The sequence below is a fragment of the Plutella xylostella genome, chromosome 21 (assembly GCF_932276165.1).
Source record: "Plutella xylostella chromosome 21, ilPluXylo3.1, whole genome shotgun sequence".
Taxonomy (NCBI): domain Eukaryota; kingdom Metazoa; phylum Arthropoda; class Insecta; order Lepidoptera; family Plutellidae; genus Plutella; species Plutella xylostella.
This window is the reverse complement of record NC_064001.1, coordinates 7,782,019-7,801,770: the sequence shown is the minus strand read 5'-3', so window position 1 is coordinate 7,801,770 and position 19,752 is coordinate 7,782,019. Positions and strand designations below refer to the sequence as shown.

At 36.4% G+C, this 19,752-nt stretch overlaps 1 protein-coding gene across 1 annotated transcript; it reads left to right on the top strand.

The window, feature by feature from the left end:
- Positions 1-208: 208 nt before the first annotated feature.
- On the top strand, positions 209-6,664 carry LOC119693200 (collagenase). The gene is given in 7 exon segments (XM_038115962.2): positions 209-436; positions 438-476; positions 1,517-1,631; positions 3,739-3,891; positions 4,742-4,840; positions 5,203-5,399; positions 5,955-6,664. Coding segments are annotated over 7 exon segments (858 nt in total). The 5' UTR covers positions 209-286; the 3' UTR covers positions 6,060-6,664.
- Positions 6,665-19,752: the final 13,088 nt, after the last annotated feature.

Sequence of the window (19,752 nt, the reverse complement as noted above, 5' to 3'; positions counted from 1 at the left end):
CACGGAATTAATTGATACACTTAAATGTTATCAACATGATCTTATCAGATGAAATGTATCTATACTTAGTACAGAATGTATTCGGTAAGTTGATAAGATATCTACTTCCACTTAGATACTTTATTTCCAGCAAATTAAAGATAAAGTTCTTCAAACAATACATAGAAACGATTACATACACAAACAATATCAACAACAACCACGACTTATCTATTTAAATGAAACTCTTTAGATCCCAGATCAGTGCAAACTCAGACGGTACGACCGAAACACAAAAGCGCACAAAATGAAGATAATAATTCTAATCTTGGCGTTAGTTTTAAATTGTCTCGCTCAGAATGTTTCCGAGCTAACCGCGTACAATTATCACGAAAGAGTTGGCATACCGAGGGCGAGGTCCATAAAGTTGTCTGAAGCGACGTCGCCCAGGATAGTGGGGGGGGGCCCAGGCGGCGCTCGGGACGTTTTACTATCAAGTAAGTGCTTGTAATAATGCTGTCTACATAGCTGGCTGTATAAGTGTACATCACTGGCTGTATAAGTGTACATCACTGGCTGTATAAGTGTTCCCTGGCTTCCTTCTGTGGCTCTTCCATCGTTGGAGCCAACGTTAGTTTTGTGACTTTATTATGGCAGTTTGCAGTCAGTTGTGGTTGCTTTCTGGATATCTATTATATTTCTGATCACTGCTCTCTAAAATTTTTGCTATACATAGATCTTATGTACAAGTGATATTACAGATAAATTAAACCCCGTAGTTATTATTCTACTCGATAATTTTTTTTTTTTTCCAAAAAAATAATTATTTACTCATTCATTTACACTGTGTATAGTTTCAGTAGGCTATACAGCACACCACAAGTTAATGAAAAACATTCTTTCGTACAACAACGGGTGTTACCTACTCTTGGTTGCCTCCACTGCCGCCGCCGTCGGTATCAAAGCTCGGGCTATTAACCTTGGGTTCACAAGTTACTTTGTTGCAACTGCGCGGAAAATCTAAAAGAGCTCGAATATTTTACCCCAAAACTTTTATGCACTGTTTTATTTGGAAAGTCTGATTGAATTGTGTAAACGGTATAAACTATACAGTGTTTGTTTTTTTTGTCCCTGAACATTCGGATTTAAATGCAAATGCATGTATTTTTTCGGTAATGGTTGCATTTACTCAGAGGATAAACTTTTGTACAAATAAGTAGAGAAAAAAATAAATTTAAAAGTCAATTCACACGTCTGAAAATGTTAGAAATTACTTTTTTGAGATATCTTTGACTAATATTCTAGTTCAGTTCTAAGTATAATCTTCCCAGTAAGTACTTAACATTTGATAGATTTCTTTATTTATTAATAACACGTATTAGATAAGATTAAGATCAACTTAATAAAGAAAAAAAAATATTTTATTTTAAACTGTGTCAAGTACCTACTTATTATTGAGATAATCGTCCGGTTTCTGTATATAACTTTATGTGTGTATCTATTAACTATAGATATTCCTCACCTATCTACTCCCCAGGCAGGCCTGCTGATATCCCTGACCCGCGGGGGACAGTCGATCTGCGGCGGCTCGCTGCTGTCCACCACGCGCGTGCTCACCGCCGCGCACTGCTGGTGGGATGGGCAGAACCAAGGTATGAATCTGTGGGGCTAATCTGGCTATTTAGTACCTAGAGTTTTTTTTAAGAGGATTGAACTGGAAGAGGATTTCAGAGTGGAAAAAATTGCCTGATTAGACCGTCCAAGGTCCATTTAAGTGCATGTTCCATTTATGAAAGAATTTTATCAGAGGATTCGGTGCGTGCTTGCCGCAATAGACGAATAACTTGTAGCTTTGACACATACCTCACCCTTGCCTCACCCCACACCTAAGGGAACCTAAATAGTGCGTTTACATGTAAAACCGGCCAAGTGCGAGTCGGGCTCGCGCACAAAGGGTTCCGTAGCAGCAAATATAATATTACAGTTAAATCAACCTATCTCAAAAACTATAAGAGATACTTTGATCAAACCAAAAATCGTTGAAAGAGTTAATTAGCATGCATCACCTCTATTTTTTTTAGAATTTTATACCCCGTAGTTATAAAAATAGAGGGGGGGGGACATACTTTTTACGACTTTGAGAGCTGATATCTCAAAAACCGTTCACTTTAAGAAAAATGTTTTTTAGAAAACTTTATATCATTTTAAAAGACCTTTCCATTGATACCCCACACGGGTATGTACATCGAAAAAAAAAATTTCATCCCTCAGTTACATGTATGGGGGGCCCCACCCCCAATTCTTTTTTTTCTATTTAGTGTCATATTTTTGTAGCGGTTCATACAACACATATTCCCATCAAATTTCATCACTGTAGTACTTATAGTTTCCGAGTAAATCGGCTGTGACAGACGGACAGACGGACAGACGGACAGACGGACATGACGAAACTATAAGGGTTCCGTTTTTGCCATTTTGGCTACGGAACCCTAAAAAGTAATGTCACTGGAGCGTTTTCAATGCTTGTGATACCCCATTTACACTCTCGCACGAGTGGCGAGGCGAGCGACAAGGCGAGGGGCGAGGCGCGAGTGTGAACAGACGCTCGTGGCTCGCCTCCTCGCTCGCCTCGCCACTCGCGGCGCTCGCGTCCGGAGCGGTTTTTGGGGCACGAGTCAAAGGAGCTCGCGTCGAGCTCGCGTCGCACGCGAGCGGGTGTTTACACTCTCGCGTCCGCTTCATTCTGGCTTCTACATCGTGCCGCGCAGGTTGTGTTCGTCGTCGTATAATTATAACGTAGTGTTTTTTCCTCAGTTGTATAATGGATTGGTCGCAAGACGAAACATTTAATTTCATATAAGTTAATATTTCAATAAAATAATAATAATAAAAAAACACTAAAACGTAAGAAATAAAAGCAGTACTTACCTGCTTAGATATATTAGTACTGTCACATAGAATAGGTCTAAACCATGTCTAAACCTTAAATTATTTCTTACGTTTTAGTGGTTTTTTGAAGTCGTTTTTTTTATCATTATTTTATTTTATTACTTATTTATACTTAGTTTATTTGCAATAATTGACAATCAAAATTAAGAAGCAAATGATACCTATAAGTCCTACTAGTCAGTAGTAAACACGAAGTAGTTGCTACATACCTACCGTTGAGGAGTTCCCTTGACTACCTTCCGTTTCCATCATCAGATCAGCTCAAGGTCACCATCATATTTTTTTTAATGTTAAAAATATAGGTAAGTACCTATGTACTTTCTAAATTTCATTAACTACAATCGGTTAATAGGTACCCAAAATGGAAATTCATAGCCTGTTTTTAACCCTTTACCCAACCTTGGAGGTGGAATCAAAATTTAAAAAAAATGGGACCACATGGGATCTTAACCCAATACATAAAAAAAAGAATTTTCAAAATCCGTCCATAAACGGCGAAGTAATCGGTGATCATACATAAATTCTTTATTGTTGCGGCTAAAACTTCGACGTCCTCCATCGTTGCTAGCTCAAAGACAACTGAACTCTGCACGAGAGTGTAAACACCCACTCGCGTCACACGCGAGTGGGTGTTTACATTCGCGCCTCCGCACGAGTGACGAGGCGAGCGAGGAGGCGAGGGCCGAGGCGAGAGTGTAAATGGGGTATGAGTGTATTATTCTCATAGAAAGTGGTTGAGTAATCGGTAATCGTCAACTCGTTGCTATTTCCTCGCATGTGGAGACCTAACTGGTATATTGTGATTCGCAGGTAAAGCAATGACGGTGGTGCTGGGTTCCCTGAAGGTGTTCAGCGGCGGCACCCGCGTGCTGGCGACCAGCGTGGTGGTGCACCCCACGTGGAACCCGCAGGACATCACGCACGATGTCGCCATGGTCAAGTTTCCCGCCATCACTTATACGAGTAAGTAATGTGTTATGCCGAGTTGCAGAAAGGAGGTTTAAGCGGGCGACATTATACATAAGCTCCTTTCTGCAAATATGCGTTAATCTCGTATATCTAAACTATGTATGTTGTACAAAGCTTCATTTATTAGTAGCTATACCTTAATGGCTAAAAGTAAAAATACGCTAGTTATTGAAAGATATTCGCTTTTGTCACACTATAGTCTAGGAGTTAAAGCATGAAGACTAATGTGTGAAGACAATTCACACACAATACAATAATCCTCTTAAGTGTGAAATAAAATAAAAATACGAAGCAGGTTATATGTGACTCAAAAGATATACTCGTAATATCTACAAGATTTTAGTATTCCAGACCAAAAGAACCCTAATGCTAGACCAACAAAGGTGGCATTGTTCGCTTTTCATAAATAAAAGTGGTGAGGTAAAGTTTGCACAAAGAGAGTAAGTACCAGGGAGTAATAAAAGTGACAGCTTCTTGTTATTAGCTACTAGCTTTTGCGCGTAAGTTTCACTTAGCGATAAAATATTATTCAGTGGGAATTTAGAGACTTCAGTAAAATTTTGGACTCTGGAAAGGTAAATTATGGTGGTCCAAAACGCACGGCTTCTCTATGAAGAGGCCTATATCCAGCTGTGTCGACTGCTGGCTTTTGATGATGACACAGTTATTTTAATAGCGTTTTTTCCTTTGATTGCATGACTTATTTGATGCTCAACTTTGACCCCGCTTAGCGGATTGATGGCCGGCGCCAGCAGAGATTGCAATTGGTTGTAGATGCAAAGGTCAACGTTCGGTTTTCTCTGTGCTTGCCGACTGGTCTTTAATTCTAGCTTCAATTTCACAGACAACATAAAGGCGATCCCGCTGCCGTCCGCCGCGGAGGCCGCCAGCGACTTCGCCGGGCTCACCGGCACCGCCTCCGGATACGGGAAGACCAAGGATGGTAAGTATATGTACAGAGTGTCAGCAGTTTTGAAAATTCGAGAAAATAAATATTATACCTACTTTCCGTGCATTTCATATTCATTAATAGCCAAGTACCCAAAAAAATACTACGTAAGAGCTATTTTCTTCGTGAATTTTATAAATTCGAATTACAAAAGTTTTTTTGGTGGACTCCCTGAATCACCGGCTTTCGGCTTACCATATACTGCACGAATACATAATTTTACTTGAAATTTATCTTATCATGCACCATATTACTCTCTACGTTAAGGTTGCAGCAATGCACATCTTCTGACTAAGTTAGAAAGTTCAAGAATCACGCTAATTCATACAAGCATCTAACCCTTATCTTCCCTCCAGGCCAGAGCGTAACCCCATCCACGGCCACATTATACTACAAGGACCTGAGCATCATCAGCAACAGCGTATGTCAGAAGAGGTTCGACTTCCCTCTCCACGGCAGCCATCTTTGTACCGACGGCGCGAAGGGAGTGGGCACGTGCGACGGCGACAGCGGAGGCCCGCTGACTGTCACCAGGAGTGCTTCGAGGGTTCTGGTAGGTTTCTTCTTTTCTATTCTATACAGGATGTTCCAAAAAGGGTATACTAAGCTGAAAGGGGGTGACTCAGGGGGTCATTTTGAACAACTTTCTAACCAGGGGGTAGAAAGTTGTTCACCGCTTAGTACTTATACCCTTTTTGCAACACCCTATATATTTTATTATATGTGGTATCTAGGTGCCTCTTCTACAAGACGCGGGTCATGTCATTATGAAAGTGTGGTAAAAAGGATTAGCCTTTTACTACTTCATCCTTATCCAGCCCCTACGACGGGCATTCTGCGCCTTGCATTCATATTGTTACTCTCTAAATCAACGAACAAACATTTTCACGCAATCAGCACGCTTAATACAACAAGATCCGTGGTCGCGAACCGAATCGAAGTCGTATTGCAGAGTTTGCAGTGCTCCGAAACTTCCTAAAAACAAAACTGCAGCGTTAATCTTGACTCATGATTGCATGATAATTCTAGTTCGTTCGTTCGTCGATTTAGAGAGTGACCCCAGCTCTGCTTAAAAACGTTTTATCAACACAGTATGTAATGTCCTCAGGTGGGAGTGGCGTCATTCGGTCTCGGCAGCGGCTGCCAGCGCGGGGACCCCTCCGTCTACAGCCGGGTCACCGCCTTCCTGCCCTGGATCCGGGCCAACCTATAAAAAAACCCTATCCTTAAAGCGACAGACTTTTTAATTCCATCTTGACTTCTAATTAATTGGCGATCAAAGAAAAACCACATAAAAATATCGCCGCTGACAGGCTCAGAGCATGAAAGGAATTCTATTTTGTATTTATGTCAGCAAAGTATGCCGTAATGAAAATATCATTTACCTAGTTTGAAAGACGTGGAAGAACTTTGAAATTATATCCAAAGATCCTTTCAAACATGACACTGATGACCCCTGGACGCGGCGCGCATACTAAGCAAAGGGTCCTCCATGACCCTTTACTAAAGCGCCCCAACAAGCCATAATAGGGCGGCAAACATAAAGGAAGATGAATAAAATTGATTACAATATTTACGTGAAAATACGGCTATAACCCGGCAAAATAGCCGACCCACGCCGGACGAGGATGCATTAAAAAGAAATGTGGCTTTAAATTTAGTGGAATTTTTCACGACACAATTTTTTCGTCCTGCAGATAAATGTTGAATGTGTTTTTTATATTTTTGTACAATTTTGTTTTACATCACTCTTGTAATGGATTTTGTCCCAAAGACATCAAAGTACATTTTTATTAAAAATACATATACTTAATGTAAGCAGTTTTGGTTTCAATTGATGCGTTTACAACCTTATTTACACTATCAATCATCATTCATGTCTACCCATTCATGTTTTCCCCAGAAATAAACTTGGGCATATAGCGACAGCAATAATAACGTCTTATTTCCCGGCCATAATCTAGTTTTTGAGCTCCGGCCCCTGTGACAATCACATGAGTATTGTCATCGTCCGATGTACCTACTCGTATTGTGACCTGCTTCTCTACTAGAGTTGCTCCCAGAATTTAAACCATTCCATTCGATAGGTTTCTGAGTAATTCATATCGTTCCATTACAAATTTGATACAATTAAACCCAAAGTGATTGCCGAGTTTGAAACATTTGGTTTTTGTCGGATATAGAAAAAGGTGATGGTAGGATTTTAAGGTTAACTTTGCTTATAGTGCTCACTAAAACTATGGTTATTGTATCATATGTTTTAAAAGGTTCATATCTTACCACGCCTACATCATGATATTATTCATTTTTAAAATTGGGATGCTAGACCTAACGATCTTAGCCAGCTGCCGGTAGTGGCTGGATGAGGAAGGCTGAGGACTGCGTGGTGTTGGCGTTGTGCAGTCAACAGTTAATGGGGGTGATGAACCATCTAGTCTAGTCTTAATCTGAAAGTGTCTGTTACAAAAACTAGAACTGGACTATCGTTTGTCGATGTGAGGAAAGGACCACCTAATTACCACGGTTGACCTAACTCCCAAACTACCGGATTAAACGGTAAATTCAAAGTGAACCTCCACTAATTGCATTTATAAATCGTCATCCAATCACCAGTCGGTCCATTTAGTTAAAATTGTTAGGAGTTTTAGTTTCAGTTGCAAAGAAAAAATAAGAGTTTTATATTTGATCATGTAGGTCTGTAGCACAAACTAAGGCCACCTAGAGACTGCACGTGTACTTAAAACTTGAAATACCTATTTCACATAACAGTCCCATACTCATAATTTCTGTAATGAAGAAGTCACGTTTCTATGTATCCCACTACAGAATACATACGACAAGTATAGACACAGTATATAAACGAACATACCGCCTACACCACCGCTAATGAGGTATTCATACAAGTCAATTCAGCGGTTTTTCCCTACTTTTTGCCGGAACTTTTTGCATACTTACCTGCGATGTCACCTGATTCACGATTAATCGACCGCAACAAACGCGTAGTTCCTATAAACTGTCTCACATCACGCTGCGTGTTGCGTGAAATGTATGTCGCATGCACGCAGGTAGATGCGTCTTCTGTGTGTTGCACTTTGCGTATATTTTTTATACATGACGACCGAATGGCGTAGTGGTTAGTGACCTGACTACTGAGCCGATGGTCCCGGGTTCGATTCCCGGCTGGGGCAGATATTTGTTTAAACTCAGATATTTGTTCTCGGGTCTTGGATGTGCCCGAAAAATGGCAATAGGCCCGCCCCCTATTACATTGGGACTAACATAACACTCTGGCGAAAAGTGGGTGCAGCAATGCACCTCTGCCTACCCCGCAAGGGAGTACATTAGTACTAAGGCGTGAGTGCGTGTGTGTTTTTTTTTTTTATACAAACGGTGATACTGACAAGCAAAAGCGACGTTCGGACACGTATTCACGTCACATGCGACGTGATACGGGGCTGTGTGAGAACCGCTATAACTTGTATATTCATTTCGAAACGAAATACATCAGTAATATTACATACTTGCTCCCATAAATTATGTTAAAATTATCTTTTCCAACCAAAGGTTGCTTTGAATAATAAGGCGGTTTTTTAGAGGTATATTTTATTTACATAAATTGTAATTTCGTAATATTGTCTTTCATGGTGAATAATAAAGAGTATTATATTCTATTCTATTATATTCTACATCTGAATCGGGGAGACGAGAGCGCGATGGTGCGAATAATCTGTAGCACACATGAAACTTGCTCCCCTCACAAGTATTGACGTCGGATCAGTGTGAATGGGCTGTTAGAAATTATTTGTAAGCATTTATTAGGAAAAGTTATTAGGTACTTTCGGATTTTTCTTTGTGTAGTGGGCAACTTGTAATAAGTTCCCTTTATTAAGAACTAGGTGTTCCCAGCGAGCTTTGCTTTACCTTGAAAGGTTTTGCCATGGTATATAATGTGGTCATAATCAGGTCATTTAAATTATTATTTTTTTACATAAGAATGTAATATTTTATATTGCATTTGAATAAATGCGTGAAAACATGATTGCTGACAATCGGTATTCAATAATAAAACACGTGTACATATAAGCATTAATAAGCACATAGTTCTACAAATTTGATGTTTGCTGTGCCGAAGACAAATTTAATAGCTCAGCTATGAACTTCGAAAAGAGTTTTCTGCTTAACCCTTTCTTATTCTCTCAGCTCAAATTTACAGTTTCGTTAAATATCAAAGTATGCTGTACCGCGTTTGTGTCAAATTTGACATTTTAATTAAGGCTTTACGTGATTAATAGATCTTCGTAAATGTGGTAAGGATGTTATAAAATCACGACTGCGATATTTCAAGTAGGTATTTAGTAGTTCTATGAGTAAAATTGATAAGAAACCTAGGTATTATAACGATCATACCTACAAAATATTTGTACGGCAAATGTAACATAGAAATTTTGATCTCTGAAGATAATAATATACTTAGGTATTTGTTACATAAAATATCTTCAGGTAGAAAAAGGTAAGTAGAGCATTTTGGTAACCTCGTATATTTTAGTTGCCCGATGCTTTTTCATGCTTAAGTGTAAGCCACGGAACATAAATCGCTCTGATTTGAATATAAAATAGATTCATACGTTACCTCTCAACCTTCAGCTAGGAATAATGCCTAGGTAGGTACCTGAAATCGGGTACAAAGTAGTGTAGTCTTTTATTTATGGTCTTGTGTTACTAGTCCTTTACGTCAGTGGTTAGGTGGATATATGTATTTTATGCAGTAAGTAGAGGTATATAGGTTCCTATAATATACCTTGAATTTTAATAATAAATGGTAATTTAGGATAGCAGTGAATACTTGTTTAAAGACAGACATTATGTATCTATTATGTATTTGTGTAAATATATACACAGCTACTATAGACAGCTGATATACCTATATTAAAGGTTCTGCCTAGCTTGTGGTCGGCTGACCGTGTGTGAGTTGTCCTCACATATTATAATAATTTTGTCACGTAACGAAACTCAGTTTGTAACCTCTCTACAGTTGATCCCAAAACATTTATTTCGAAACAAAAGAAAACACGAAACCCAAACCTAAAAGTTCCCAAAATATAATTTAGAGGAAATCTTTTAGTTGCTGAGAGGGTAGAAAAGGGTACTTAAACACATCTGCAACAAATATTGACTTAATATTATCTATTTTGCTGTTCGAATTTATTTTTATTGATCTTTTAGTACCTTGTACATAATATACTCATGTAGTAAAGTAAAGTTACATTGCTGTTCCATATGACATATCATTGAAACCTTTTCATTGCTCGTATTATATAGGAATTACAGCTGAAAGGTAGTGGTAAGCAAACTAACTAAGGTAGAGAGTCCATATTTCGCGGTATTCAAAATGGCGTCCTTATTTCGAGTTATATTTATTTTCATGATTTTTACTCATTTTAATAGGTTTGGATACTTTAAAATTACATTTAATCGTTCATTATCTTTAACTGAAACTACTTGATGTAGTAAATATGTTTAAAATTGCCTAAAATTACTAAAAACTCATGTAATGTGCCGTGAGGGCGACCCGCCATGTTTTTCATACAAACGCGACCCGGCTTACGTAAGGCCAGCCATATTTAATAATTGTGTTTTTTTAATATTTATACGACGTTCAACTTTGTAAATAGTTTATATTTAGTTTATTATATTCTTATACTTACATTAAATTTAAATTTTAACACTTTTTAAACTAATTTAACCCCTTTAAACTCAAAAACAAAATACCTCGGTATAAGGGCCTGATTTTTATACGTTGTTCCTAACTCCGAGGTACCCTCGGTATAAGGAAAAATACTATGTCATGATTTTTAGCTTATAACTTTACAAATAATAACATTTGAAGTATATGCTTGATTACATAATAATAATGATGAACGTGACAAGCTTATAACCTAATTCGGCGGTACAAAATATCCTCTAGGAATCTTAATATGACACGATAATTGTTGACCCAAAAATCATGGTTACCTAGAAAACCTTGACTTAGTATGTATATTTGAAATGATAAAAAACAGTGTTATTTTATCGCTATTAACGTAGGTGATACATATTTTTACCAATATTTTATGCATGATTTGAGTAACATATCTACTTATATTGTTTCTAAATCAATAATTTGATAACTCGAAATATGGATTATTAAAATACCTACTTGCTGAACCCCTAATATGGAGTATGACATTTTACATAGGTAGGTAAGTACCTCGGAAATCGGAATATGACTCTACATCACACCTTCGCAGTGTCATCCGATGCCGTCATCAAACTATAAAATCAAGATGAATTAGCGACTTTCTTCCTAAATTTAAAAGGGGTCTGGATAGATATGCCTGACTTTACGAAACTACTACTAGATACTACTTATTACTCTTTTTAAAAGAAGAAAGAAAGAAATTTGTAGACGTAAAACTTTATTTGGGTGAATAAAATAACACACACGACGGTTGAGTTTTTATAACACTTATATACACAATTGCCTTATTTTATTTCCATTATCCTTCTACTTCGTGGTCTGATGGCCGTTGTAATATTTTTATCCCAGATAAATAAATGTCCTGTATTTGTACTGCATTTCATGTTTGGTTTAGGGGTCTGGTTGATTTTTTCATTTTCTTGTTGTTGTCACTGAAAAATAAAGTAAGTAGGTAAATTGTATGGATAGTTGACAGAATTAAGCTTATCCTTATAAGTAGGTACCTACCCATTTTCACAAAACTTAGTGAGTTTAGAAACGAAAACGCTAGAACAAAGACCTAGGTTAGTAACTAAACTGATGCCAAATTACTGATTAAAACATAAAAATATTTCCATTTTACGTAGGTAATTTCCTAAAATAATTCGCACACAAGCTTACCTTATCGATTTTCCAATTGCATATTGCAAATACAAACATAATAATTAAATAAAAGATGTTTGTTTTGTAATGTAAAGACTTAACAAAAATACTTTCAAAGAATAGCGGCAAACTTTTCGGCGGAAAATTGAGCATGGCGCCGGCGCGCCTCCAGTCCAGCGCGCATGCGCCATAGAGATGTACCTAGTGCAATGTTCCTTGCTTCCGACCTATGCTTGAATGAAAAAATAATCGATGCTGGATCGATTCCTGGGTAGATACTTTTATTATAATCATATTCGTTTATGGTAAATACATTAGGTACTCATCGGAAATTAGTACTGATAAGGCATTTGGCTTTTGTAAGTATTCGATACTTTTCCTCATCCCTTACACATCTACTTTTATTACGTATCATCAACTTTTAAACATTTAAGTAAGAACATAAAATATCGTGGAAAAATTTTAGACCTTACTTAGATAAAAACTATAGTAAAAAATGTTTAAATCATTCGAGTTCAATAATCGATTATATTCGATTACTGTCACTATTTCATCAATTTACCCCATCTCTACTCTATTTTTTTTTAATCGCTTGGAAAAGTCCATAGAACATCATAGAAGCATTATGAATATTTTTTCTAGCCAATGTTACCAGTTGCAATAATGAATTATGAAAATGTTACATAAATAATAGAAATTATCACGAAAACCAATATAAATGGAGAGTATTTAATTCTTTTCATTATTTTCAACTACTATTTAGAATAATTACATTTATTTGGAGTGCTTTAAGGTTAAAAAAGTATATCGATATTTTCGATTGTAATTTCCTTATGTTCATGGCCACACTCATGGAGCCACTGACAGGACCAGGACTAACTCGGAATATGGAACAGGCTACCTCGGTATATGGAAGAAACCATAATCCTACCGCGGTATTAGGGCAAATCGACATGTGTAATAAATTATATTTTTTTAAGTATAATTAATGTGTTATCAATGAATCTGTGTTAAGAAATATAAAATTTAACGTATATTCTTACAGAAGACAATATTTCACATCAATATTGATGGTTACAAATGCTTATTTTTCTTACTTACTTTCAAATGTTGTGATTTACCTCGGAATAAGGACGCGATACCTTATTAGAACTTTTCGGTGTACATTCCTTCAAACTCAATATCGCAAAATATTTTTGAACAAAGAAAGAATATTGTTACACCGTATGTATGTAGGTACATATTGTACATTAAAAATCATGAGAGATTACACTGTCCAAGTCAAGTGTCATAAATAATACGGATAAAAACTTTATGTAGGTATAGTGCCACAATCTTATCTGTTCCGGTGGCGACTTCGCTGTGATCGAATCCAGTGATGCCATCGATTAAATTTTGCCTATTTCTGGTTTAAACGACAATGCATTTCTGCTATTACCTATTGTTATAATTAGGTACATTCATAAGTATAGATAAATCAAAATATAGGGTCGATAGTAAATGAAAGAGGAAATCAAACATATAATATATCAAACGACATTTGTTGTATGGAGAATTTGTCCACGGCGAACAGAAATATAATTAGTTCTGATTATGTTCTGATATAGGAGATTAAATCTAGATTACAATGGTATAGGTAATATATGTGGGTCGTGGGAATAACGAGATACGACTTAAAAAAAACTAGGTATTAATTATTATTTTTGAACACTTTATTTAACATTTTTAAAGTAAATAGAAACAAGAGCATACAATTAAAATAAATTCAGACAGTGTGCAAAGGTTAATTCATCATCATCATTATCACGACCCATCACGTCCCCACTGCTGGGGCACGGGTCTCCTTCCAAAGGCTAATTGCCAAAAAGCAATTTCTTTCAGCCAACTCTTGATAGGTTGGGAAAAAAATGACATGTCATAAATCATCATTATTTCGTCTAAAATCGCTGCAGGTGCCTTAAATTCTTATTGGTATACTGCATAAGATTTAAAGTATCATGTCATGTCCTCACACCTGTAATCAAAGAAAAATAAAGATTATATACTTTTCATCACGAGTGTCACGACTATTCACGACCCATCCCGTCCCCACTGCTGGGGCACGGGCCTCTCCGCTCTCGGGAAAATATTTTATAAAATTACATGGAGTATATGGGTAAAATTATTCGTCATATTTGGCAACACTAACCTGTAGCCGCTGCAACTCGTTCTTCCACTTTTTCAAACGGAATTAAAGGCGCCTGAATATGTTATTCTTCCTGCATAAAAGCCAATATATATAGTACTACTTTTCTTGCATCACATTACAGCGCTTTTGGCATTATTTCACCCAGAAAATCACAAAACAAATTAAATAACGTAGCGTCAGCCTCTTCGCAGAAATTGACAACTCATATAACGCACAGAGTATGAAATGACGTTTGACAATGACGTCTCGTTAGTTGCACATTTTGACCACCGGAACAGATAAGATTGTGGCACTATACTTATGTATTGTTAAAAACTCATAGAATTATTTAAGGTTCAAATGTTTTTGAATATGAACAATCTTTTGTGATTTCTGATCTTACAAACTTGTATAATAACTTGTGGAAAAGTAGCAGTCAGATAGTCGTTTTCTTACTTTTACTGAAAATTGTGAAAGCCCATTGAACCGCTTCGTTTTGTTGCTATTACTACTACAGCTATCTTATACATCTCAGAGGATTAAGTATTTTTATGTTTTGTAAATTCTTTAATGCACATAAAAAACATTGTACAAAGGCGAACTTAATGCTAGTAGCATTCTCTGCTTCAAGTTTTATGACTGATATCGGGTCTTGAAAGATAAATGTGTTTTTTTTCGTCGTGACACCACAGTTTAGTCGTCGGAACTCGTTACCTATGTTTTTTTCTGTGAGTATGTCATTTACAGTGACATAAAATTAATAACCACAATTAACATAAAATATAATGTAATAAAGAAAACATCATACAGGATTATTGTTGTAATTCACATGGCATCGTAAAATTGTCATATTACGATTAGATCGAAGGCCGATACTATAAACCTAGCGATTTCGCTTACGTATGCATTGGAACAGTGCCATGGATTACTGGTAAATACCATGAGAAAGGAAATGAAGACATATATTATTTAATAAGACATAGCATTAAATTTGTGTTGGTGTATTCATATATCAATTGTTGTTTGTCAAAAAGTGTAAGTCTGTAAGTATATTAATATGCTAAAAAAAATGTTCTACAACTTTTAAATATCCACTTTTAAAAAAAAACCTTGCATACTTTGTTAGTCATATCGAGTCCGCGTTGTTCTATGGTTATTGGTCATATAATTTTTTATCCTGCCACCTCGCGTCGGCTATTACGGTATCTGAAACCGCCTATCAATTCATTGAAACATTTACGTTTCGTCAGTTTGACAAGGTACAGAAGTGTATAGCTACTTATGTAATACTTAACGTTATACTTTAAGTAATTGACAATAATAATTTAATAATTAATTTAATCATTTTATGTGGATTGTATGGTAATTTTATTGTATTTTATTCTATTTCTGATCTGGTGCATGTATTTAATTAGTGTTTTTTATAATTTTAATTTTAATCTAAATGTCTATGGATTTTATTATCTGAATAAAAAAATATATATAAATAATAAATATAATATATTATGCAGGTGACCGTATCTACCACAATTCAACATCCTGATAGTCTGTATACTTATTATTATTTTATTCATACTTCACAAAAAGAGAATACTAGGTTAGAATAATACTTTTTTTTACCTCATATAGAGGTAAAAAAGTTTTATTTACATATCTGGGAGATAGGATTAATTAGGGAAATCTAATTTGTTTAGTTGCTTAAATAAGTTAAGTATTTGTTTAAATTAAAACAAAATTGCAGTAGTGCTCATATATGGTATATAAATGGTATTCACTAATTATACTTACTGTTAATCTAAATTGAAATACAAATTGCTTTTGACTCATTTCGTTGAAATACTATCATAATTTATTATTCCTTGGTTTTAGTATTTTACCCCAGTGTTTAAAATATAGCATAGGATTAAAGGATGAAAATGAATTAAATAAAATTAAACTAAGTAAGTAATAGACTAAACCATGTAAAGTCCAACAAAATTACACCTTATGTTTATGGTGCTTTTACTATTATGTATTGAACGTTAGTCGGACTTTTTTTTCAGTTGTAGATCCTGTCTGGACCTACTTAAATAAACAGCTCGGTCTCTTAAAACGACCTTGGATTTTATCCACATCAAGGTAGATCTAGCCAAGATTTATGAAAGCAGTAGTAAGAAATATTAGGGCCATTGTTTTTGAGATACGACTTGGCGCACTTACAGTGTTCTTGACAACGTCTAGTGAAACTGAAAACGCGAAAAAAGTAGGATTCAAGTGATATATCTTCCCCGCCTCAGTGAGTTCCTCAGTAGAATGATTAAGTACCACGTGACCTCCGCACTGGGGACTCGTAATCTAAGGTGGTCAATGGGAGAGAAAATCTGAATTATTGTTCTTAGGTTTCAGTATGTTATTCAAACTGATAAGTGTTTTTGAAAGTAATACATCATCATATTGCCATTCAGTAGCAATAATTCTGTTTAAAGTATGTATTTAAACTCTGTGGAACACTGTAAATAAGTACCGAGCCTTTGGAAATTGAATAGGTATGTATTTCACACGATAGATAACAGCCATTATCCACTCTAACGAATTCAAATTTGGAACACCAAATACAAGGTGTTCATTTGTTTGTGTTCCAGTTGTAACTCGAACAGGGTGTTGTGCATAAAGCGAAAGGGATCGTTGTATTTACGTGGCCCGCGCGAGACCGACAGAGTAGCGAAGTAGAGGGCGCAAAGCCACTCATATCACTTTACAATTAGTTATATTGAGCGACAAAATATACATACAAGAATTATAACCTTCTCGTTATAGAACCACTTATGTCATAATCTGTACGGATGCATCGGCATGCGGTACACGTAGGTACGATTTGAAAATATAGGGCCTTACCACAAAAACTTAGCGGTATTTAACAGGTGTTTAGCGCTGTCAAACGCCTACAAATTCTGTCAAATTTTGTTTTAAACACTTGTTAAACAGTGTTTAAAGTTTTTTGTGGTAGTACTGATCTATACACTTTTAACACTGCATATAAGATATAGTTTGGTTTTAAAATTTAAAATCCTGGTCTTTGAAGATACTGCTTTATGCGGAGAGGAGATACAGACATACTTACATGTCTTTCCACAGTATCGGACGGAAGAGTTGCGGACTTTTTATTCTACATTCCTGCTATGCTAAAGTCATCGACATAGCTCACCGAGTTAGTAAGCTTAAGTGGCAGTGGGCTGGTTACATCTGTCGAAGAACCGATCACCGTTGGGGTAAACGTGTCCTGGAGTGGACGCCGCGACTAGGCAAACGTAGTGTGGGACGCCCTCCGGCTAGATGGGGTGACGACTTGCGAAAGATGGCTGGTTATGATTGGATGCGGAAAGCTAAAGATCGCATCCAGTGGCGTGCTTTGGGAGAGGCCTACCTCCAGCAGTGGACTGCTATAGGGTGATGATGATCATCACGATGATGATAATGATGATTCCTGTTATGAAGTGATTTACAACCGATTTCTGTTGAAGCTTCACTTCTGTTCCCTCTCTGTTCCGCATCCCTAGGGGCGATTGTTGGTAATTTAGGAACCTTGTTTTATTTATTTTGCAGTGACGCGGGATAATTAGGCCGGTGGTATATAAACGTATATTAGGGAAGATACATGGGAGAGGTAAAATCGGTTTGTTCGCGGATAATATTGGCAAACTGTGCCTTTAAAATTATTATTTTGTGCGCATAACAATGATGCGGGGTTTTGTATAAAAAATAATTTATTACAAATACAACTTTGCTATAAAAGTTATTTGATATATATGGGCACTGTGCATATATAGCGACAGGACGACAATGCAACGCACAATGCGTGACAGGTTGCACCAAAAAATGTCCTACCCAGCTGCTACAATACACAATAAAGGAACATGAAATATGATTCAAAAATAAAATAAATATAACCCGTGTGAGTGACGTGGCATATTCGCGCCAGCATATAAACAACTACAGGCACGGCTAGTCATATGAAATGAATAGTTTTATAACTGCATTTCACGTTTTGAGACAAGATAAATATGTTTAGAAAATTTATATTTTCTCAGTGTTAATACAAATAGAACACGTAGGCGGACGTGCCGCAGGTGGGCGAGGCAAGCTGCATTACTTACTTATGTACCTATAAGTTTGTATACAGGGTGTTGCAAAAAGGGTATATCAAGCCGAAACCAGCATGTGCAGCATGTTATATCTTAGCCCGGGAAAGAAGTCAGAATCTCAAAATACGTTACCGTTTTTGAGTAATTAACGTCCAAAGTTTTACTCGAAAACTGGGTACCAACAACCCTATCGTGACACAGTGACCTACATATCAACGAGTGTCAACGACATTATAATATCACGTACCTATGGAAACCAATCCGTTCATTTTTAAATATTTTATTCTTTAAGCCCGCGCTACACTCGCGCCGCGAAAGCGTAAAATGCGAGTTCACGCCGGTATTTATTTTTACTTGTCTCTAATTTTACGTAAATAATAGACGTGCCTCCAGCTATAATCCTCCAAAATTTAAACTCAATAGAAACTAATTCTGATGATGCCAAAAAATAGTCGTGAAATAGTCATAAATAGTCGTGCTTTCCAAAAAAAATAGTCGTATCATACTTTGGGAGTTAGAGCTATACTTTATGGAGGATTATAGCTGGAGGTCTCCAGCTATAATCCTCCAGCCTCTGCAGAACAAACGGTAAGGCCTATCGACTTGGTTAAGGTCCCAAAAAATAGTCGTGAAATAGTCGTAATGACATGCCAAATTTCAGAAATAGTCGTCAAAAGATAGCAAAGATATAAAGGTACTTTGCTGCAGCCCTGGTGGAGGATTATAGCTGGAGGTTTTGAAAATATCGAATATCTTTGGAACTACTATGACTATCGGTTTGAATTATGTCTCAAAAAATAGTCGTGAAATAGTCGCTTCTATTTATTATAATTTTAAGCTTGATAAAAGCTGTTAAATAATTATATCAAATTCTTCATACAAATCAAAGTGGACGAGAATGCCAAAGCGAGCCAGTACACAAAAATAATGGCACCGTAGCATTGAAGTACTCATGTCGAATTTATCTATAAATCATTTATTTCGTCATACTTTGCATCAATAGTATCTAAACTAATCTTGGGTATGACATTTTATTGCTTTTGCTCTTAGCCTTTACCTTACTGTGTACAGAGAAAACGTATGCCTATACACGCACACATTTATCTCTGTTATCTTGACAAACGATAGCGATGACGACTACGGCGAAGTAGTACCTAGGTCAGTTATTGTCATCCCTTACTATTCCGTGATCAGACAAATATTGCTATCCTTGTCTCCTTTCTAACCGGCATGCATCGCACGCATAGAACGCGTGAGCGAACGTGTCACCGGTTGCATCTTGACAAGCGATAGCAAAGCGGTATTTATTACGTCCCTTACTATCCCGGGATCACACAAATAGTGCTGTCTTGTTTTTTTATTAGCGTTGATGTGGCCGCCACCTCCGCCGATGAAATTGGGATTAGTTTTATTGAAGACGCAGTACAGGGTAGCACTCAAGCGATAAGAATAAAATACGGTGTTTGAAATATAACTCATTTAATTACAATCACCGGCCGAATGTTCTTTTATTTATACTTAAGTTATTCATTAAACAATCTTTAGGTAGATTAGGTTTCATACAATTATCTCAGTATTATTTGACCTATAAACATATTTAGTTTAATTTAAAATAATCACAGTTATTTTATTGCTAAGTAATAATATAATATTGACGTAGTTCAATAAAAAAAACATGGTATGAACTTAAATATGTAATTATTTCACTATTAAAAAATAATTATTTTCTAGCCCTATA